The 17,693-nt window shown below is 38.7% G+C and overlaps 2 protein-coding genes across 8 annotated transcripts in view; one reads left to right on the forward strand and one right to left on the reverse strand.

Moving 5' to 3' along the window:
* Positions 1 to 1,460: 1,460 nt before the first annotated feature.
* Positions 1,461 to 15,531, reverse strand: LACC1 (laccase domain containing 1). 6 transcript variants are annotated; one of them, XM_023621620.2, is made up of 7 exons: positions 15,318 to 15,531; positions 13,207 to 13,826; positions 12,380 to 12,558; positions 11,471 to 11,636; positions 8,114 to 8,339; positions 6,843 to 7,003; positions 1,461 to 5,604 (listed from the first exon to the last, which is right to left on the reverse strand). In XM_023621620.2, exons 2-6 carry the CDS (start codon positions 13,766 to 13,768, stop codon positions 6,844 to 6,846), a joined length of 1,293 nt encoding a protein of 430 aa, XP_023477388.1. In that variant the 5' UTR covers positions 13,769 to 13,826; positions 15,318 to 15,531; the 3' UTR covers positions 1,461 to 5,604; position 6,843. The 6 variants fall into 6 exon arrangements, with proteins under 6 accessions (XP_023477388.1, XP_070095892.1, XP_023477387.1 ...); XM_070239791.1 differs by lacking the exon at positions 15,318 to 15,531 and adding an exon at positions 14,720 to 14,854; XM_023621619.2 differs by lacking the exon at positions 15,318 to 15,531 and adding an exon at positions 14,559 to 14,787.
* CCDC122 (coiled-coil domain containing 122) overlaps positions 15,240 to 17,693 on the forward strand; it is a 33,463-nt gene continuing 31,009 nt past the window's right edge. Inside the window, exon 1 of one of the 2 annotated variants that reach the window (XM_023621622.2) lies at positions 15,240 to 15,380. The gene's annotated coding sequence lies outside the window, so the exon portion shown is untranslated. Of the gene's footprint in view, positions 15,381 to 15,741; positions 15,880 to 17,693 lie in introns of those variants that run through there. The other variant, XM_023621623.2, reaches the window with a different exon arrangement.

Raw genomic sequence — 17,693 nt, forward strand, 5'->3', positions numbered from 1 at the left:
CCTTTGAACATTAACCTGGCCCCTCACCTTGCCTAATGGAACAAAAGCTACTGAGCTTTTGTATATGGCCTGGCATACTTCTCACTGAGCACGTATTACAGTGACAACTGAATTTTGGTTATATCTCCATGAGAAACTAGGGGGCACTAGAGTGCTGTATCCATTCACTTAGATGTTCATGTGGTATATGTTGTTGGTACTGCTTGTTTGCTAATTTAGTAGAAAGTCTAAGTGAAAGTAATCTTGAACCAAATCTGAGTTCCAGTCAGTCTTTGAATGCAAACCAACCTCTGTGGTCTGACCTAGCTTAATGGCAAATTTTAGGACATGAAAAAAGTAAAAGATGGCTGGAATATATGGTGTACAATGAGGAGTGGTAGAAATTGAAGAGGTAAGCAGGGGTGAGATCATGAACATTTATAAACTTTAGTGAGTAGATCTTTATCAATGGAAAAGCCATAAAATAATTTTTAAGGATGTAATATGAGCAGATTACTAATTTAGAGCAATCAATAATGGAGTGTGAGAAGGGACTCAATGAGGAAGGACTAGTTAGAAGCCTGCTCCAACGATGTAGGTAAGAGATGAAGATCTGAATGTCTGTGGCAGTTGAGATAGACACAAGAACAGATGGCAGATTTACAAACTCAGTAGTGTGGGAAGGGAAGGGGTGAAGGAAAGGGAGGCATCCAGAAACACTCTAGGGTGTCTGGACGGGCAACTGCATGAAGAATGATTTCATTCTTTGGGATAGAATACCAGAGGGGAGCAGGTTTTGCAGGCGAAATGATGATTTAAGTTTGGAGGAGGTTATATTTGAGGGGCCCATAGGATATGTCCAATAAGCAACTCTACAGCCAAGTCTAAATACGTATTTAAAACTAGAAAATTCAAAGAATGAAGTTACCTTATGAATATGAAACATCAATTATAGAAACAAGGATGATGGGGACAAGAAAATACAACTCTAAAATACGTGCTTAAAAAGAGTAAAGGAACAGGGAAGTGCTGGTAAGATGTAAACTGAGGCAGGGTGTGATGCAAAACTAAGAATTAAGAAAATGGAAGATATTAAAAAATTCAAAATTCAATTGTTACCATGAACAAATCTATTTTCTACAAACTTTTCTCATGAAACGAGAGTACTCTTTTGTGGTTGCTGCTGGAAAGGAATGTGGTATTTTGAGCTATAGAGTCTGCTGGAAATTTTAATTTTCATAAAATACAGTAACTGGACACCCAACTTCTGAGAATTAAATAAAACAAAAAAGCCTCCTCCAGACACAGAAAGGACATCGTTCACCTCAGGCACTTGGCACCACGACACAGGGAATGTGATGTAAGCATTTCCTTCGCCACAAAGAAAATGCATCTGAGGAGAATATGAAAAGTTGGTCTCCACAAAATTGACACGTGATCATCGTGAGTCCAAACTAAATGTGTTAATCTGGAAAAATGAGTACTGGCAGATTTCTTGTTCCTTTATTAAGCAATGATCTAGCACAGAACAATGCATTACTTATAGCATCTGCCTCATCTTTGAAATCACAAGTAAAGTTTTAAAACACTGCCTACAACAGAAACGTACGTGCTCTGGACCAGAGCTCCCATAAACACATACAGTAAACACACAGACCATGCTTCCCATTCTTTACTGCAAAATTTACCTGAATTTTATAAAGAGAAATCTATGATCCCACGGCATCCAATGTGTCTTGTGTGAACCGACATTAGCTGAGGCAAAGAGGCTGTACATCATACAGAGGACATACGTATTTCTTGTTTGCCATTTAGCGCACACACACACAGAGTTCCCTGTATGCACACACACAAACACACAGGTAACTGAGCAGGGCTTTCTTCAAAGTGCTAGACTTCCATAGATTGGCGGCATTCTTTAAGAGTTCACATAAAAAGTAGGATGGATACACTGTAAGTATAACTTTAGGACAACCAAGCAAAAAAAAAATATCAAATCCCACTTTGAGACATAAAGTGATGTAACTCATATGTCACTGTCACTTTATCTTCCAGCTTCTGAATCCACGGGTATTATTTCTGTTTTTGTTATGTGACACAGAATAAGCTTCTCTGAATTTCCCCCCCCAAAAATCTACTTATACAGAAAAGCAGTTACTGGAGATTCTCTAGACATGAGATCCAGGTAGGTGAGGGCTCCCAAAAGCTTTTTTCTACTTGAATCACAATAGGTTGCATCTAAAGTAAGAGCACTTTAAACGCCTCTCCCTTTTTTTTGTATAAGTAAATACAGATATTTAGATTGGCTCAACTTCACACCAAGACACAGAGCAGAGCTACCTGTACTGCCTCCTAGCGGAAAGATCATTTTTTCATTTGTTTCATGAAGCACTGGAGTATAGCATATTTAGTTACTAAGCTATTCTTCACGATTTAAAATTACAATTACACAAATTTTTAGTTTGATAATTAGTACCTCCCAAAAAAGCATGTCGTGAACTCTCATTTTATTTACAAACATAATTGCTCTTAATAAAACAACCACCAATATTTCCTACGTACAGTTAGTAGCAGCTCTTAGATAGAAAACAAAACAAAGCTTATTAAAAAATCATAATTGTGGTTGTGCCCCAAAAGTCTCAGAAATGAATATACAAATGCTTAAGAGTGACAGAGATCTTGTAGAAGCAATAAGGTATGGTTATTCCACAACCCAGTCATTCTGTCTCTGAGTTACTGACTTAATATTTTCACTAGTAAAACAGCAAGGAGACTTTTCATTATGCGCTTTGGCACAGGTAATCCAAAATCATAGATAATCAAACATAGTTTTTATTTGGTTTTGGAATATTTTGGTACAAAAAGTGAAATATGGCTGCCTAATACTCTGAAAATTTGTAAACCTCAAACAAAATAACGCACAGTGAAAATCATCAATCTTTCTCAAAGTGTGAAATCATTAAACAAACGTGTTTGAAATTGCTGTCCTATCTATGCTTTGTGTCTCATGCCATCTCTGAATTGGCAGAAATGAGGTATCTTATTTAAATTTCACACTGAGCTATAAGTCGCATAGAAGAATTAAACTAAACAAGGTACCAGGTTGTGACAACCTTACAACACATATCACAGTATTGAAACTGTTGGGTTATTGACTATCACATTTCACTGGATATTAAACATCTTGAGGGCTGCAACTGTATTTTTTTTAACCTATCCTAGTACTGCAACAAAATTTTGACTGAATGTATAAATAAATATTAATATTAATATAGTTGAAAGCAAAAATTTAATTTACATAGCTTTGATTAACTGTAAACTCTGAAATGAGATTCTGTGTCACAAGATGTGGGTTCAAATCTTCCATTATCACAAATTATGTGATTTTAACCTCCACCTCAATGAGGCTCAGTTTTCTCATCTGAATAAAAGGGGTAACACCTGGCTTATGTATTTCAGAGTAGCTGTAAAGGTAAAATGAGGTAACACATAGTAAGTCCTTTGTAAATACCAAACAAATGTAATTTTCTGTTATTCTGTATGTTCAGGAAAGAAATATATGTATGACACAAGTCTTTTTAAGATGCAATGTGACAACTCACATTAGAAATATGTACCATATACACCATTTTTTCCAAGTGAAAAACTGCTTGACTCTTTTCTTCAGCCTACAAATATACTTAAAACTCCTCATCCAAAAAATACATATACCCCTTCCTTCACAATGCAGCCCCCAGTGCTTTATTTTCTCTAGTAAATGCTGTCAAAGAAGAGTGGACACCTATGCATCCCCTTCCTCAATGCACTGAAATCTGGCTCTGCCACTGCCGCCTATAGAATAGCTTCAGCATGGTTAATCTATTGGTTTCTTCTCAGTCCTCATTTTACTTTATCGCTGAAGATTTCTTTTTGAGTACCTCTCACATAGACAGTGGCTTCTTTCTTCAAAACGACTGTATGGTCGTCTCCCCTTATCCAAGGGGTATATGTTCCAAGATCCACAGTGGATGCCTGAAGTTGAGGATAGCACCGAACCCTACAGCAAAGCCAATATTGCAAGAGTAGATCTGATAACCCAGTTGGCTAACTGAGAGATAAACAGGCGGGTAGCACAGACAGCGTGGATGTGCTGGGCAAAGGGATGATTCACATCCAGAGGGAGCAGGGTGGTGCAAGATTTCATCACGCTAGTCAGAAAAGCGTGCAACTTAAAACCAGTCAATTGTTTATTTCTGGAATTTTCCATTTAATATTTTTGGACCACAGTCGACCATGGGTAACTGAAACCTTGGATAAGGGGGGACTGCTGTAGTCCATTCTTTTTCTTACTTCTATGCTTAATCTTTTTTAATGGCTTAGCTTCTCGCTCTTCAAATGGAGGTACAGAGATTTCATTCTTGGGCCTCCTTTTTTCTCACCCTATATTTCTGCCTAGATGATCCAGCCTACTCCAAGACTCAGACATCATTTCTGCATAACCAGCTTCAAAATCTGTGTCTTTTTTCCAGGCTCACTCCTAGGTTCCAGGTCAATATTTCTAATTGTTGACCAAATATTTCCATCTGGATGTACTTCAGTCTGTGTGTCAAAGTCACTGTCCTTCTCTCTCGTCCCTCTTTGTTGCCACTCTTGGGAGTGAGCCAAGCAGAAGTTGAGGTGTCATCAGTGACTTCTCCACTCTTCCTCACCTCTCACCTCCATTATCCAGTAACCAGGAGCTACTGATTCCATCTCTGAAATGTCTCCAATCCATCTGCTCTCTTCTCCATTTTAATTTCCACTGCATTCAGGTCTCATTATTTCTTTTTAAAAGTATTCTGATGGCCTCTTAACTAGTCTCTCTGCCTTGGTCTTTCACAATTTAAATCCATCCTGTTAAATAAGACGCCAAGGAAATAAAACCACTCCTCAACTTTTTATGCCTACTCTTTGCCTGGAAAATAAACTCCAAACTCTTTGGCATGGCATTTGGGACCCTAACGAATCTATTTCCAACCTGTTTTTCCAGTAACTCCTGTCCACACCCTTCTCTTTCTAGAACATGTTAAACACTTTCAGTTTCATGCCCTAGTTCCCGGTGTTTCCTCTACCTGTTATGACTATTCTTTATTTGTCAAAAGCCTGTACATCTTTCACATGATATGGTATTTTCTCTGTAATACCTTCTCTACCCTGCCTTGTAGATAGAATTAATCCTTCCTTCTTCTGTAGTCTTCTGCTATTAAAATGAAAGTGTTAGAAGTGTTTCTCTCCTCCACCGCATTAGGCTCACAGGGGAAAAGTCTAATTCATTTTGATGTCATCTATGGTCCACATAATGCTTAACAGATAGAGGCTACTCAATAAATACTGAACTGAACAGACTTATTCCTGTTTATATGACAAACAGAACAAACTTTAAGAATAATCCTTATCTGTATAACATGTACGCTACATCATACTGATTGTTTTGTCAGTTGTTAGAATCAAATGAAAATCATTCGGCTTTGGATAATAGTGAAAATATACCCTAAAGATGAATTATCCTTGTAATCCTTTTGGTTTTAAGTAAGTCACACAGCTAAATTTCTCTCTTGCAGTCAGTTTGGAAGGAGGCAGAAAACAGGTAAAAATCCAGTCAAGTATCTGTAAAATACATAAAAATCAAATATGAGACACTTACTAGTGCTATTAAAATATCAAGGTAAGAATCATTAAGTATATTAAAGAGTTAAAGACATTATGAAGGCTAAATATTAATTCAGTCCAAAGTAACCTTAAGGAAAATTAGATATATGTTAAGGGTCAGTGCTAAATCACTGTCATGAAATATTTTTGTATAATTCTTAAAAAAAACTCTAATGGGGCTGGCCCCGTGGCCGAGTGGTTAAGTTCGTGCGCTCCGCTGCAGGCGGCCCAGTGTTTCGTTGGTTCGAATCCTGGGCGCGGACACGGCACTGCTCATCAAACCACGCTGAGGCAGCGTCCCACATGCCACAACTAGAAGGACCCACAACGAAGAATATACAACTATGTACTGGGGGGCTTTGGGGAGAAAAAGGAAAAAATAAAATCTTTAAAAAAAAAACAAAACAAACAAAAAAACTCTAATAAATAGTAATTTAATGAAATTACACTTAATTTTATTTTATGACTGTAGATCAGGTGTCAGCAAACTATAGCCTGTAGGCCAAACCTGGCCCCTGACCTGTTTTTTGTAAATAGAGTTTTATTGAAACACAGCAATACTCATTCATTCGTTTCTGTATTGTTCCTGTCTGCTTTTGCTCTATAATAGCAGAGTTGACTAGTTAAGACAGAGACCACACGTCCCACAAAGCCTACAATATTTACTATCTGGCCCTTTAAAGAAAATTGGTCAACTCCTGCTGTAGACAATCAGTTGGAAATCTAGATGAAAACGAAGTTAGTCTGTGTATATGAGGATTTCTTATTATTCTAGAATTTAGAATCTTTACATAAAGATTTCTTCTCAAAAGTAAAAACAATTTTTTAAAAGATATAAGGATGATAGAAAATGTACAGATGCCAAGTACATACAAGAGATAAATGGCATACATACAGGATTTTTTAAAGAATAAATTATTTTATTTTTATACTTTTAATATTTGTCTGCCTGACTATCCTTCATTAACTAGGAAAAGGAATGGCTGCACTTTATATTAGAGTATGTCACTGAAAATCAACTTTTCTACCACTATTGCTTCACTAAAAGGTAGAAAATTAATTCTTCCTATAGGAATAAAGGAGAAAAGTTAAATACAATTAATTATTTTTAAAAATGAGGGGAGGGAAAGGAGGAAAGAAGAAGGAGGAGAGAGGGGAAGGGGGAAACAGGAGCAGAGAGAAACAACCTACTATACCTCATTCTCTAATTGATATGAAGCCAATCTGTGTACCAAAGTTAAGGCCATCTCGGACGTGGGAGAAAAACTTGTCAGGATGGCAGGATGTACAGAGGTTGAGATCTTGATTCAGGTCCTGAAAATTCTGTGGAAGAATTCCTCCCCGTTCTAGAAGAATCCTTAGGATAAAGATTTTCAAAAGATAGCAAGAGTTTATTTTACCAATAGCCAAAGCAATATAAAAAAATTTATGGATATTGGTGGAAAAGAATTCTAGGAAAAATCTGCTTGGAACAATGCAAAGTGTTACTCAATTATAGAATACGGACTAGTGAGGAAATGGTAGACTGCATTACCATTTTCACTTAAGTTCATATATAATCTGCACAACCTCCTATTGTCCAGCAGACAGGATCTGGGTACAGAGTTTAATCAAAATCAAATATTTATTTAAGAAGAAACTCCTAAAGTTACCAGAGTATTTGTAGACAAGATTCATTTGACTCAGACGTAGCATGCTTTTTAGTCATCTGGGTCTCCCATTTCCTTTCCTCCTATTGACCAGCTTTTTCACAGAAAACTTGCCTCTCCATAAACACTTTATGGTATGAAATATGACCATAAATTAGCAATATTTATTCCACAAATGACACTTAGGAATCAATTTCAATCCTTTCTACTTATGTACTAAACGAGGCAGAATCTTGGCTGACTAGAATAGAAACATGATTCAATCAGACATCAATTTTCCTTTTTAGAAATGACAAATAATTTTTAATAGTTATTAATAGCAAAACTTCATAAATTCAAAAACACAAGGGAACATAAAAAATTGACAGTGACTATGTGTTTATATTATCTAATATTTTTGCTAAGAAATATTTTTCTCTAGTTAATTAAAGAAGAAGAAGAATTTTAAAATATCAGCTTCCTGATAGTTTATTATTAATTTAGGAGGCTTTGACTGAGGAATGGCTGCAAAATAAAAGTACATGACCAACTTTTCCTATATGAAGTTTAAGTAGATCTCATAAAACCACATGCCAACTCTTTCTTCCTTCACTTTTAAATCAATAACAGATACCAGATTGGAAAATTTCTGTTTTTCAAACTTAAATGAGAACAGATTTTACATTTAAAATGAGTTTGTGTAGATGTGTATGTCAGCTACTTAAATATCTGCCACCTGAATTTTTCTTGGAGTTACTAATTGTTCTCTAAAATAATTTTCATTTTAGAAGTAATAAGTGATAACCAAACTTACAGTTCCAGGATGAAATCAAACATACCTGGTGGCTTTACGAATGTCAACATAGGGATGTGGTGAGTCAAACAGCCGCACACATTCGGGATCAAGATTATAAAATGCTTTTGCTGATTCCCTTGGAAGAGTAAAACAGCAAGGTCCTACTGAAGGTCCCAGGACAACAATAATGTCTTCCAAACTACAGCCATATTCTGCTATCATAGCATTCACTGTAGCCATAGCAACACCTAACAAAGTACCTTTCCAACCTGGTAAAGAGAGAAAAAGAGACAGGGAAAGTTAAAGCCTAACAAAATTTCACCTTAATTTATATCTAAGTTGAAAATGGGCAGAGTCAGTTTATGTTTTTTTCAAAGTCCAGAAATAGTAGATGAATCACAAAATTAATTAAGCCAGATAATCAACTAATTGAAATATTAGTTTCTAACTGAGCTATACTATAAGAAGCATGTTACACGGAAGGTACAGCTAATTGGAGGTCTGTCCCTTCCACTTCCTTTTAAACATGTTCTATGCTTTTAGTTTCCACTGGGATTACACCTTCTTAGTCTTCTCTCTCTCTCCTTCACTTGTTTTTCACATTTCTAAAAATTGTTGGAAAAAACATATAACATAAAATTTACCATTTTAACTATTTTTGAGTGTATATCTGAGTACTGTTAAGGTATATTCATATTGTTGTGCAACCAATCTCTAGAACTTTTTCATCTTGCAAAACTGAAACTATATCTATTAAACAATAACTCCTCCTTTCCACCTTCCCCCAGCCCCTGGCAACTACCATTCTACTTTTTCTATGAATTTGACTACTCTAGATACCTCATATAAGTGGAATCAGTATTTGTCGTTTTGCCCTTGGCTTATTTCACTTAGCATGATATACTCAAGGTTCATTCATGTTGTAGCATGTGTCAGGATTTCCTTCCTTTTAAAGGCTGACTAATATTCCATTGTGTATATATACCACATTTTGCTGATCCTTTCATCCATTCATGGACACTTGGGTTGCTTCCATGTCTTAGCTTTTGAGAATAATTCTGCTATGAGCATGGGTGTGCAAATATCTCATCGAGATCCTGCTTTCAATTCTTTTGGATATATACTCAAAAGAGGAATTGCTGTGTAATATGGTAATTCTAAATTCTATGATAATTTTAAAATTTTTGAGGAACCACTATGTTGTTTTCCACAGCAGCTGCACTATCTTACATTCCTACCAATAGTGCATCAGGGTTCCAATTTCTCCAGATCCTCACCAACATTTGTGATTTTGTTTTGCTTTTTTAGAAAAATATTAGCCATCCCAATGGGATGTGAGGTAATATTTCTTTGTGGTTTTGCTTGTATTTCCCTAATTATTAGTGATGTTGAGAATCTTTTCACATGCTTGTTGCCCATTTGCATATTATCTTTGGAGAAATATCTGTTGAAGTCCTTTGCCCATTTTTTAAATTGAGTTATTTGGGATTTTTTGTTGTTGTTGAGTTGTAGGAGTGCTTTATATATTCTGAATATTAACCCCTTATCAGATATATATACAAATTGCAAATATTTTCTCCCATTCTATGGGTTGCCTTTTCACTTTGTTGACTGTGTCCTTTGATGCACAGAAGTTTTTCATTTTGATGAAATCCAATTTATCTCTTTTTATTTTTGTTGCTTGTGCTTTTGGTGTCATATCTAAGAAACCGTTTCCTAATGTAAGATCACAAGGATTTACACTTATGTTTCCTTCTATGAGTTTTATAGTTTTAGCCCTTACATTTAGGTCTTTGATCCATTTCAAGTTTAATTTTCATGTATGATGTAAGATAAGGGTCCAATATCATTCTTTTGCATGTGAATATCCAGTTTTCCTAGCATAATTTGTTAAAGAGGGTGTCCTTTCCCCATTGTATAGTCTAGGTACCTTCTGAAAAATCATTTGCCCATACATGCAAAAGTTTACTTCTGGGCTTTCTATTCTATTCCATTGGTCCATATGTCTGTCTTTATGGCAGTATGATTCTTTTTTGATTACTGTAGTTCTATAATAAGTTTTGAAATCAGGAAGTCTGGAACATCTAACTTTGTTCTTTTTCAAGATTGTTTCATTTTGACAGCTTTAATCTTTGATATTTCAAAACTTAATGTTTCAAAACCTAAGAAGTAACAAATAATATTCCTATTTTATATCCAGGAACTAAGAGTCAAATATTAAATAACTTTTGACAATGTTACATAATAAACCTGACTTCTAGTCACCCAATTCCATTACTTTAGCTAGGTCAAGATAAAAAACACAACACTTTTTAATTTATTTATAGTACAAAAAAGCAAAGTAGTCATAGATTTACAAGGAGAAGGAAATCCAAAAGGTCATCCCTCATTTCACATAGAATTGTAACTGCTGGATAATCTAAACACTATTTTAAAATATCTCCAGAAAACAAATTCCATAACCTTAACATAACACAGCATCTAAAAATGCTTTGTTCTTATTTTTAGAGAATAAAGACATTAGACTACAGCATATTAAACTAAACGCAGTCTTCCAAACATATCTTGCTTTTTCTCACCTCAATACATTTACACGTGCTGCAGCATCTTCATAAACACCTTTCTGCAACATGCCTAACGTTCTTATTCCCTATTGCCTCAAGAAGAGGCAGTATGGCTCCCTGGGGGGTGTTTTTTGTTTGTTTGGTTTGGCTTTGTATTTTCTTGTGAAGACAATTGGCCCTGAGCTAACATCTGTTGCCAATCTTCCTCTTTTTGCTTGAGGAAGATTGTCCCTGAGCTAACATCTGTGCCAGTCTTTCTCCATTTTGTATGCAGGATGCTGCCACAGCATGGTTTGATGAGCAGTATTTAGGTCTGTGCCTCGGATTCCAACCCATGAACCCTAGGACTGCAGAAGTGGAATGTGCAAACCTAACCACTATGCTGCCACTGGGCCAGCCCTGCTGGGAAGTGTTTCCAAAAGCACGAAGCTTTTTTTTTTTTTTTTGGTTATTACAACAACTTGGGGTGCTACTGGCATTAAAAATTTCGAAAGCCAAGCAAATTTAGTCTACAATGTAAGATTATCTCGCCAAAAATGTTAATACCAGCCCTGCTGAGAAACACTGGCGCTTAGCCAAATCCTACAAATTCCTCAGGAATCAGCCTAGGTACCACTTCCTTTGAGAATTCTACTCTGATTCATATAAGTTCACTTAGGTACTCCTTTTATCTGCTCCTATAATAAGACTACATTAGCTCTACTCCTATTTTTACACTTATCACCATGTGAAGCAAGTAATTAACTGCTTGCCTGTTACGCCCACCAGAAAGAAATATAACTTTTCCTCTACTACAAAATTGGTAAAATCCTAAACGTTTAATTAAGTCCTCTTACCAGAGTGAGCAACCCCACACGCTTTTTTGATGGGGTCTGCAAAAACTATCGGTATACAGTCAGCGCCAAGAGCCGCTATTGTGACTCCTCTCTGATTTGTGGTGATTCCATCATAAGATTCAGGCTCCTTCCTTCCCATAATCCAGATGTCATTGGCATGATCCGTCTAATACCAAAAATGTGTGATAAAAAATGTTTTGAAAGTAGAATTTCTCATACCATAAGCTTTTCTCAAAGTACTCATTTTGTACAAAATTAGAGAAACAGTTTAAGATTACTAGCATTCATTAAATATATCACTTCTATACATGGTAAAATAAATTTACTTATTTAACTTTTGGAATTGTATTATCTGCATATTTTTATTCAAAGGGAAGCAGACTTTACATTTAAAATTCAACATAGTTCGTCCATCAGGGACACCTCCCACTAGAGATGGGCAAATCTCTACTTGGAGCACTTTCCACAAAGTACTACTTTACTGAAAGAAGTTAAATGAATTACCAAGTCAATGAATTTTTACTTTTCTAGACTCAAGTAAAGCTAGAATTCTGTAAGAAACAAAGCATTATCTCATCAATTGTGACCCTAGTTCCTCCTTCATTTAGAAAATAATGGCCTTTCTTTCCCACCATTCAGGATCCTTCCTTCTAAATCAAAAGGGGCAGTGGTACTATACTCTGAGAATTAACCGTACTCTTAGATGTGAGGAGCTCCAGGTGAAATATATATGTCATAGAACTGATCTTTACACTGTGGTGTATACAGCTAAGAAAAACAACCAAAGCATTATCCTAAAATTTTACATAAAACACCAGATGCAAAAGTTAAATAACCTGATTAAAGTCCACGTAGCCATTAGCAGAGTTGAGAATATAGATCTTCCAAAAAAATGAAACAAAATTTTACCTTTATTTGGCAAAATTTCTCTGCATTAAATCCTGCAGCACTCCCCAACCTCCGCAGATTTTCTCGAACAACGGCCTTGGGATCTCTCCGTTTGGAACTACTGAAGAGATTGAATGAGCTAAGAGTTGGTATGTAAGATATCCCACCTGTTCTTGTAGTAAATCCATGTATGAAAATGTCTGTGAAAGAGATAAGTAGTGAAGATTAAAAACATACTGTACAAAAGACTATAAAGACCCACAAACCCAGTCTCTCACAAGACTTTCCCCGATCATCTCGACCTGCACTTGTTTATCTAGCATCTAATTTCTACAGCACTTTGTACCTCTATGTGTTATTACATACCGCTTTGTGTTTGTTTACCTTCCCTAGGGGATTATTGCTCTCAAAGAGTACCTTCTGTCCACTTGTCTTTGTTATACCAAACAGCATAGAGCTCACAGTAAATATCCTTTAACCAAGAAGTAAGATTGACTGTCTTAAATTTCACTCTTTCGTGATGGTGCCAAGGAATCAAGGTTGCAGAATTTCTAAACAGAAGATTCTTAGAGTTCCCAGTCTCATTTTAAAGGACGGCTGTGGGATTTGTCTTAAAGCTTAATTTGCATAAAGGACACTTATTTGTGTGGGATGGCTTTGAAGGGGCAATCCCTTGACATCCCTGACAGTACAAGGCCCTCCATGACACTCCCTTGTTGCAACTGATGCTAACGAGCACATAAGCCCACAACAGTCTACAAAAGAAGGAAAAAAAGAAAGGAACAACCTCCAAAGAAAGACTGGTTTTTCATATACACAGTAAAAACAACAGATAGTGTTTAGCATACCTGAGATCAAAGGAGATGTGATAATGGCTAATTCTCCTTTCAGAGCCGGCAGACTTCTCAAATATGTTTCTATTTCATTCTGGATTGCTTCTAGTTCTTGAGCTGTGATCATGTTTATTTCAGTGGACTGTTTCAAAAGATCTCCCCTCAAAGTCACCTGTAAATCTTCAAACTCAAAATTGTAAACATCAGTAAAGAGTTGATCAATAAAAGCCTTCATTAATGTCTTCCGGTGCACGGGTACAAAGACCTTAACGCTGCTCAGATTTTTTTCATCAATTTTTTGTTTAATGGTATACAAACAGGCAGCCATGCTGGGATTGCTAACAGTCTCAAATTCTCTCAAGAGAGTTGATAATCCATTGCTTGTTTCTAATTCACAAGTATCATGGGCACCATCCTTTTCACAGCTGATGTTACTGCAACACATTATGCAAAGGAACTTAGCCTTGGCAGCGTGGTGGTATCGAATAGCACTCAATGTCTTCAGTAATGGCTGATGATAGTTCTTCTGAGAGTTCAATTTCAAACCAGAGAGATCAATCAACACTGCCTCTGCCATCTTTCAATACCTGTACAAAGTTCTTCAAAGAAGACTCTTGTGCCAAAAACAAAATCACCTGTAAAGAAAAACTGGCATAAGTAAGAATGCAAAATTGTATCAATCTTCTTATAGTTACAACAGAAATTTGTGGCTGGAAAAAAAAATTCCTTTAATCAAAAGATGTAACCACAATAGTAAATGTAGGCCCCTCCCGGAAAAGCTGGCCCAGTATTTGTCAGAAGAGTACCACGACAAATTAAAGCAAAGCCAACTTTTAATTCATTTTCTGAAAGTATCTGTCCATCTTTCCAGCAAAACAACAGTTCCTGTTTTTGTTCTGTTTTTCACATAGGAAATTTTAAATAGGGAGTTACTTGCTGACTTGGACAAAGTCTCGTTTATTAATGACAGGGTGTCAACTTATGTGATAATATCATTAATCCTGACATGACTGGCATGTTAGGTCACATCCCTTTATTTGAAATACCGAGGTCTTACATTCAATAGGTTAAACCGAGCTGCACCTAAAAATCACATTTTTAAGGAGATAAAAGCCGAGATGACCGATCAACTCCCGTTAGGACTTAGCACTCCAGGGATGGCAATGAGCACAAAGGCGGCCGCGATTTGCATCAGGCGTGCTCTCTACCTGCTTTCTGGCTCATTCCCCGCCCTACCTCCAAAGCACCCCCCCCCCACGCACATTTTTCACCTTCAGCCCCTGCCCTCGCATCCCAGGTCTCTCACTGGGGACCCGCTTTGGTGACCCCTTTGCCCCGGACGGTTTTCTCCCGCCGCCTCTCCTAACCTCCCCTCCCTACCGTGCGAGGCTCCCGCTGAAATTCACTTCGCCGGTTTTGAAAAACATTAAGGGAAGCGAGGGGGTGACCGCCCCCCTTCCCTCTGCTCTGTGAAATTCCACCAAGCGCCTATGTCACCGCCGGGTCCCGTGCTCCGTCCCGTGCTCGCCTCCTCGCCCCTGTGCGCCCGTCCGCCCGACGGCCGCGCCCCGCAGCAGCTTCGCCGTCCTCCTCCTCCCCCGGCACCTTCGGCGGCACAGCCCGTCGGCGGCCGGCTCGGGGCCCGAGCGAAACCGGGGCGCCGCGCGCGTGCCACCCGGAGTCCAAAGCCCGGTCCCCGCGGCTCTGTGGGCGGCGGGGGCGACGCGCGCCCCGCCTCAGCCACCTCTGCCGCTTCTCCGGGGCCGCCGGGCCCCCGCCCCGGCATCGGCCCCGGCAATGGCCCCCGGCTCGCGCCCGTACGCCGCAGGGCGCGTTCGGAGGGGCGACGCCGGACGGAGCCGAGCGCGACAGCCCGCGCCCGCGGGGCCGCAGCAGTTCCGGGTCAGGAGGCCGCGGCTCACGCAGCCGGGGCCCCGCGGAGGGAAGAGGAACCGGAACCCGGGCTGCGGACGGGGCCTCCGAGCCAGGCGGGTCTGCGCGCGGGGAGCGACCTCGGGAAGGAAGCAGGCTCTTCTGCGAGCGGAGGCCCTTTGCCCCAGGCCCCTCTGCAGCCGCTCGGGACGGATCGCTGCCCCCCAGTGTGGTCGGGAACCTGGTTTACTCACCAGAGCCCAGGCCTGAGGACCTCCTTCCCTCAGCGCTTGGCAGTTTGTCCATCCAAAGTTCAAGTAATGGGCCTCCTTGGCGGGGGGAGGAGGGTTAACCTGTTTGTGCGTTCCCAGAAACAAGTCGGTTGAACCTCCCTTTGCCTTTTTGCTGATTCTGCCTTACTTGCTGACTGGACCAACACTCTTTACAGCTCCTTCACTTGTACGGGACAAACAGACGTCTTGTGTGCCCTTTTAAAAATATGTGCCACCAGCAGAAGGCACTAACCCTTAGCATTGTGACAGAGGTGCCAATTAGCATCCTTTCTCTGTTCTCGAAGAGTACAACGTTCATTTATTTAAAGATATTGAACAACTACTATGTGGAAGGCAGATGCTATGGTAAAGGGAAAGTGTATCCAGCCTTCAAAGAGTAGGAGAAAGGGTGCTTCCTGTGGAACTGGTTATGATGGAAGGGGACATCCTCTTATCTTGATTGTGCTCAGATGATAAGTACTGAAGAACCTTTACCTGAAAGAGAGACTCTCGGGTACCTGAGAATTCAGAAGAGCAGTTGGAGGTGGGCAAGTGCTGCTGTTCTGTTTGACTAAATAGCGGGCTCACCAACCCAGAATAGGAACCCACTGTTCAGTGTCCCTTGCAGATGTTTTTGTCAAAATTTGCATTGGCATTATTTTTGCTGGCCATTTGTTAAGGCCCTTGAGTGGTAGATGGTACACCTGATCAGAAGGGGCACTCTCTGCACTGAGCTTGTTTTATGTTAAATTTTCCCTTAAGAAAAAGAGAGGTCTTTTAGTTACAAAGCTGGTTTAAAACATTTATCTCTGTTTTTATAGACAGTAGTGGGAATTCATTTTCTTTCATGCAACAGTAGTGGCAGTAAAAAATTTAAAAAGAAATATTTCAAAATAGGGAAGCTGTCAGGGAAGAGAGAATTTGTCATTGTAGTTACATACCATTTCCTTTCACCATCTGGTCCTAAACTATCTAGCCTCCTCTCCTAATGCTCTCTTACCTCATCCCCATTCACCCCACTCCAGTGGTTCTCAATCCTGTCTGCACATCAGAACTATAAGCAGAACTTAAAAAAAAAGAGATCCAAGAACCCCACTCCAGATATGCATTTGAATCAGAATCTCTGGGAGTCGAGTCCGGGCATGTTTGGCTTTGCTGTTTTGTTTTGTTTTAATCTCTACAGATGATTCAGATGCATAATCAGATTTGAAAAGACAACTACTCTGTTCCCAAGCCACTCAAATTAAAGGCTGTTCCTTGGTTGGGCCACATGGTCTCATCCTTTACATACACTAGTCCTTCTACTTAGAAGACTCTTCTCTTTATATGCTTATTTAACTGCTGCTTGTTCAAGATCTTTCAAGCTCAAATATAACCTTCCTTGAATCCCCATCCCTTCACCAAGCAGAATTAATTGCTTCTTTAGCATTTTGTTCGTATAGAAGCAGCCCTCTCATAGATGCAGTCTGGACCCATAACCAAGCAATAAATTGAAAAAGTCAATTAAACATTGAATTGTACACTTTATAAGGATGAACTTGATGGTATATAAATTATCTCTATGTAAAGCTCTTTTAAAAAGAAATCAAAGTCATGAAAAAGTATAACATAAATACCTTAAACATTTTGTTTTGACGTATAACAATTCTATGCTCATTTGGCAATCTATTGAGAAAGTCCAAGGCCTTTTCCTTGCATGTGGTCTGCTGCCGAGAGTTCTGCGTTGCATCTCTTGCATAAACTCTACCTCGAGACCATTAGCTAAGATTTCCCAAGATTTCGTTCCTTTAAGAGGAAGGTAACTTACAGGCACTTGCGAAGCTGAGTGCAGATTTCTTCTTAATAATCTTTTATAGTTATCTCACACATTCAAACAACTTACCTTTATTGGGTCTTTCCAAAATATTAAACAGATTTTAAAGAAACAACAAACTTTATTTCCACACTATTTCATTGGTTTACATAATATTGAATTAATTATGAAAGCAGAATAACAAGTACAACTGGCAAAAACAGGTTTCAGAAGAAACACAAGTAACTCATTGTCAGATTGTACAATTCAACTGATAGGAGGAGAAGTGGGCAGACTCACTGGAGAGTAGCTTCCTAACCACAAGCGTTCAGCATGAGCATTCAGCGTGATAGGGGAATTAGCAGATTATGATTTACAAGGGAAACAGAATGAGTTAATTGGTTAGAGGTCAAGTGTAGGTAGACTAAGAGAGCATCTACTGTACCTCTACATTTTCATTATTTGACTATGTGTCTGTCTCCCTCATAGGGACTTAGAGCATTTTGAGGGCAAAGATAGTGCCTGGCTATTAAAGGAAACCATTGGAGAAATGCCCTTTCTTACAT

Source organism: Equus caballus, chromosome 17 (genome assembly GCF_041296265.1).
Source record: "Equus caballus isolate H_3958 breed thoroughbred chromosome 17, TB-T2T, whole genome shotgun sequence".
Lineage (NCBI taxonomy): Eukaryota > Metazoa > Chordata > Mammalia > Perissodactyla > Equidae > Equus > Equus caballus.

Excerpts from the sequence above, each read along its gene's own strand:
- LACC1 (XM_023621620.2), bottom strand. The coding sequence starts at position 13,768 with ATGGCAGAGGCAGTGTTGATTGATCTCTCTGGTTTGAAATTGAACTCT. Across the intron at positions 12,559-13,206 it reads CACATCTCCTTTGATCTCAG|ACATTTTCATACATGGATTT; the intron begins GTATGCTAAACA and ends TCTCTTTCACAG. Across the intron at positions 7,004-8,113 it reads GACATTCGTAAAGCCACCAG|GATTCTTCTAGAACGGGGAG; the intron begins GTATGTTTGATT and ends CTTTATCCTAAG.